This window comes from Fusarium subglutinans, assembly GCF_013396075.1.
Source record: "Fusarium subglutinans strain NRRL 66333 chromosome Unknown NRRL66333_c0000478, whole genome shotgun sequence".
Taxonomy (NCBI): Eukaryota; Fungi; Ascomycota; class Sordariomycetes; order Hypocreales; family Nectriaceae; genus Fusarium; species Fusarium subglutinans.
The window spans coordinates 4,252-9,917 of record NW_023502541.1 but is presented as its reverse complement, the minus strand read 5'-3'; the positions used below and the strand labels follow the sequence as shown (position 1 = coordinate 9,917).

The window sequence follows — 5,666 nt, the reverse complement described above, 5'->3', positions numbered from 1 at the left end:
TTACTTTAGTAAAGTAAATTATTATTAATAGTAATTTAATAAGCTAAGAGGGTTAAGACTATATTTATAATTTCCCTATTAACTTTAGTACCCTTAAAGGTATTACTAAATAGTATATTAGTCTAAAAAAAATATATTTATTACTTTTTAAAGTTATTAAGCTATTTAATAATAATACTAAAGGTAAATACTATATTAAGGTTATTTTATTTAGCTATAAGGTATTCTATATAGCTATTTATAACCTAGATACTTACTATCTTTTATACTTTACTTATAAAAAGATATAAAAGCTATAAAGGCTTAATGTAAAGAAAAATAGTAAGCTTAATAATAGTAATAAGAAGAATATAAAGTTATTAAAGGATAATTATAACTAGTTAAGGAAAATTATAATATTATAAAAAGTACTAAAAGTATAAAAATATATCTAGTAATTAAAAAGCTAATAATTAAAGTTATTAAATAACTTTAAAAAGAATTATATATATAGTAGGAAAGTTAAACTATTAAAGGTTTATATTAATTAAGTTATTTAAGCTAGAAAAGTTAAAGTATTAATACTTTTACTAATATAAGTTATATCTAGGCTAGTAATTAAAAGCTTTAAAAGCTAAAAGAATATAAGCTAATTAAGTTTATAAGATTAATATATAATAATTTTTAATATAATAATATCCAAGTGCTTATTTTTACCAGTTTCTTAGCTATGTCCAGCATATACCCTGTAGGCATTTATTTATTAGTCAGCGCTAATATACTAATACTTAATAATAACATTATCTTCTGCTCTCATTATTAGCTGGTCCACTTCTCTCGGCTTAAAGTAACCTCACCTTTGCCTGAACCAATGAGATTATGAGAGACAGACGGAAAATAAACCAGCTCATAAATCATCGGACGGAGTTTACTAGTCTTGAAAATTAAGTCCTTCTGCTTTGCTCTATGTGCGTCGAGTTCTTTCTGGACAGCTGCTAGGTATTCTTGTCCTGGGGCGAAGAATCCACCGCAAGATACAATAGTGCCACCCGGAAAACCTTGTGCGTCGTCGAAAGCATAGCCTCCAATAGTGCCGGCAGCACCTTTGATGCCACTGCAGCGACTTTGAACAACAAAGCCTTTTTGAGTGATATCTTGGCAGGATGCTCGAATGATTCGCCCTTCTCGGGCGGTTGTGGTCAGTTTTCAGTGAAAGGTGATGAGAACACTGACCGCTAATGAAGTTTACATCGCTAATCCTCTCGGCAATGTCAGCTCCAAAATTCCTCTGCTCGAGTAAATTGCCTAACTTGAATGCCAGTATCTTGGCTAGGATAGTAACAATGTCACGCTAAGCTTGCTTGATATCTTCTATCTGACTCCAACTGCAATAAAGCACCCTGAGGTATAGCTTCGTTGCGCTTAGACCATGCTGGAACCATCGAACCGCTGTTCTTCTAAGCGTGGATAAAGGCCTAGTACAGCGATTGGAGGGCAGTATGATCGGAACCGTCGGGGCTGACCGTATTGGTTGGGTTGGGTATCCGTGTTCTGTTCGGGCCAGAGGTTACCGAAGTGATGACTCTAGGGTCCATCATTCTGCGCATTGTCAGTGATCGGGAGCCTTGCTGCGATGTAACGGTACTTACTCAAGTCAAAAGCTGGCTGATATCGGGTTGAGAATCCATGCTAAGGATGTTCTCCATTCTCTTCACAACGTTCATCTCACCACGACGATACAAGTTCGCTCAGTACTAGCAATGCAATTAGTATCCGTCTTCCAATCCTATATCAATTCTTGACTTACCGCATTTTTGTACTGAAGCATTCTGATGGCTAGAGGAGCTTAATAGTCCAGGTAGTGGCTAACAATACAGGAATGGCATACGCATCATGAAGGCTTTACCCTTTTTCTGCAGAGGGACCATAACCTTGATATCTTTGGACAGGTCACCTTCATTGCTGCCATTGAGTTCGGGCCAGGCTGACTCCTATACACTGGCTCCGTCGATGATGTCCCCCCAATACTGCCACCAGGCAGGATGATTTTTCCAGAATCCGAGAGTGTCATCAATGCCAGGGACGAAATACAGTTCGTTGGCAAAAGATTCCTTCCATTCAATGAAGTCCTTATCGGTCTGTCTACCTGTGCTAAAGCCTGTATATGTCAGCAATAGAACCTTGTATGCGAATTCAGACCTACTGATGATAAAGGGGAAGTTCTTGGGTCCGTAACGGAGGTAAGAGTTACGGCCAAGAAAACTCTTTAGTATTGCCTCATACTCCTTTGGCTACATCATCAGTTAGGCTAGCATTGGGCTAAGGGAAGTACCTAAAGGTCATACGTACACCTCCAAAGTCATTATCGAGCTTCTTGTCGTAGTACCAAGCGCCAGTTGCATATAGGTCAGAAGAAAGGGCCAGCCCGAACCTTCTCCCTTTGCTGACGAGGTCGTCGGCATAGTCATACAGTTGGCTCAGGGTTTTTGGAACCCAGTCGAGTTTAGGATATCCAATGTTGGGAATAAACCCGTCGAGGCTAGCCAGGGTAATTAGTCAAATCACAATAGTATCAGTATACATACCCCATGGCAATAGCATCGTCAATATCTTTGCGAGCATGGTCTTCATTTATATCGGCAAGCTGTTATAGATGTCAGTATCGAGCCTAAGTAGGTTGATGTGTTCCTGCCATATAATGAGATAACTCGAGGCTCGATACAGCTTGCTCTTAGATGCTTCGAGCTGCCGTAAGGTCTGCTATAACGCCGGTGAAGAGAATAGATAAACGCATTGAGACAGAAACCTTTTAGATTAAGTAAACCTCTAAAAGCTACGAGCTATTGAGCTACTTGTACTTTTTTAGACTTACAGAGTTAACCGACAGCATACTTTACATAACCCTTGCTATCTTTCTGGGCTTACAACCCACTGTTCTCACATGTTCATGGTCTACATATCAGCCGGCCAACGCCACAGTCATTGCCTCTTGGGATTTGAGTCAAATCCTTCGAAGGAATTATAATACTCTAAAATTGAGATAAGACTCGATTCGAGATGCCAAGTACCATTACTCTCGCATCTTGGCGCCCGCAACGATCATAATTAAGCCGTGCTGGAATCTTATTCACCAATAGTATCTTTTAGCCAGTTTAAATCGCCGATAACAAGGGGTACTGACCTATTAAGGGCAGGCTACTTCTCACACTCTTAAAGGATTTATAGGGCCGAAGAATAATTTAGCCATCTGTATTCAATGCTGTCAGTACCTGGCAGGTTGGGATTCCAGTAATCCCGATCTTGGCAAATTCCGATTAATGTATTCAGTAGGTCCCTGGATCGACATTGCCAAATGCACTATTGATGAAACTGAAATAGACAAGAACAAAATTTATATCATAAACTATCTACCAATTCTTTCAAAGCTTTGCTAACCTCCTCCGAATTTTGGATGTATCTACCAAGTGAAGGATTCTTCCACATAACGAACAACAACACCATGTCTCGCCATTGCAGCGCAGACATACCGAGCTTCATCACACATGGCATGTGGCCCACAGACAACCACTGTGGTTCCACCAATAGCGTTCTCCAATTCCGTCGTCAAAACTCTCTTGATGTCCATGCGCTCGCCAACCGAGACATGGGTCTCGATATGGCCCCAGTTGGAGGATTCACCACCTTCTTTTGCTCCAGCGGCATGATAACCTACAATCATACTCTTGACAACATCGACAAGGCCCTTACTTTTGATTCCCCAGTACAGCTTAGTGGTTCCCAGGGGCTTAGCGTACATTGACAGGGAGGCTTGGAGAGATGAAAGGACGCCAGCAATGCCGACACCACCAGAGATGACGAGGGTGTTCGGGTATTCGGTGTTGGGCTCGAAGCGGCTGATGTCTTCGTGGCCATAAGAGGACTCGATGAGGACCGGGATAGCGATGCCTGTGTCGGCTTTCTTTGCGAGCTTGGCGGTCATACCACGAAGGTTCTGGACGAACAGAGTGATGCCGGGCTTGGTAGCGTTACACTGAACTCGGAGTTGGCGGATGTTGGACATGGCGCCTCCCATCTCTTTAGAGGCTGAGGCTTCAGTTGGTGAAATTGCGCCTTCATTCTCAGACTGTGTGTGCGAAGCGGAGCTTGGGGTCAGGGACTCTCCATCAAGCTGGCCTTTGCTGCAGTTGACGATTGAGAAAGGATGATTCTCCCATACGCGCCAGGACAGAGTAGGGAAGTAAGCGAAGCAGTGACCATGAGCATCAACATCAGGGATGTCAATTCGCAGATACTTGTCATCGATGCGAGTGACGTACGCTTTCTTGATACCATATCTGGAGACACGCAGAATCCTGAGCAGTCTCTCAAGGCCCCAAAAAGCAAAAGCGATAATGAGCCAGATCTCAAAGCCGCCCTTGTCTTCGTAAAGGAAAACAATGTGATACCAAGAACCTACCAGAGCGCCGATCGTCAAGACTATGTGCGTAATGAGGAAGACCTCATACATAATCTTTCGGATTGGAAGCATCGAGAAAGGTATCAAGGCGGAGAAGGCGACAGTTCCAACAATACCGACATACCAGTACGGGTATGTAAGGACCAAAGGATACGAGTCTCCCTCGATCATGATTCGAAGCCAAAGAAGCGAATGGAGGGCTACTTGCACTACGCAGATGGTGGCAGTCCATCTGTGGAGGAGAAGGAAGGTTGAGTAAGACCAGTTAGTTAGACGGAGTAGCACACTGCTACGACCAGCATAGAGGATAACAACGGGGATATTGGCGAATGCAACGGAACCAGCACGGTTGCCAATATGACGCATTAGCTCATAGTGGCGGTCTGGGAAGATGCCGTTGGGAGCGTAGTTGGGGTATCCTGCAAACGTTGCCAGGCAGTTGATGCCAATGAGGTAGAGGATAAAAAGAGCTTGACCTCGGGTAGGGACCATACCAATCCCCAGTGTAGCTACGCTGTGCTGCCTACCCCAAGCCGGTGGGTCTATAAAATAGCCGTAAAACTTGCTTCTCCATGAGCTTGGGAGGGGGACAAAACGAAGCAGGGAGAAGCCGATGGGGACCATGACACAAGTCATGAAGGCCAGGATCCTATGGATGGTCAGTTTTGTTGGTGTCACGAGAAAGAGCCACTTACGAGTACATGGACTCGTTCTTGGCTACGGCCTTGTATCCTTTTACACCGTTCATATAGCTCTGATATGTAGTGGCATCGATAGAGATGGTACGGTTCAACACCGTCTCGTCTGGAGACATTGGCTTCGGTGGAGTTGTGGTGTTGACCTGAGCCAAGGCTTCAGGGTAAGACCATCGAATCGTCAAGGCTTCAGAGTCGTAAATCATCTTGACTTCCCAGAAGTACTCAATCTTGTAGATCTTGACAGTCTTGGGGCAATAACTGTGGATGCAGTATGCGATCGAGGTCAAGTAAGAGGTATCGTTGGCGAAGCATGCCGCTGATGGGTATGCAGCTGCTTTCTCCTCCGCTGTCATACCTGCGTACTCAGGACAGTCGAGGTTGTAGGGCATGGCGTATGAGCATGCCTGGGCACAATCTACTGGGTAGTCGTCCCTACCATAGCCTTCAAGAGGGACTGTGGCTAACGTGCTGGGGATGAAAGAAAGTGCTGACAGCACGATTGCTAATGCCGGCATTGTAGTGGAAGACCACAT

The 5,666-nt window shown here is 43.7% G+C and overlaps 1 protein-coding gene across 1 annotated transcript; it reads right to left on the bottom strand.

Moving 5' to 3' along the window:
* Positions 1-1,970: 1,970 nt before the first annotated feature.
* On the bottom strand, positions 1,971-5,666 carry FSUBG_14025 (ferric reductase Fre2p; the record flags this gene model as incomplete). Its single annotated transcript, XM_036678977.1, has 7 exons — positions 1,971-2,137; positions 2,183-2,270; positions 2,329-2,518; positions 2,565-2,623; positions 3,415-3,436; positions 3,507-5,084; positions 5,131-5,666. The coding sequence occupies 7 exons, from the start codon at positions 5,664-5,666 to the stop codon at positions 1,971-1,973; spliced, it is 2,640 nt and encodes an 879-aa protein (XP_036530515.1).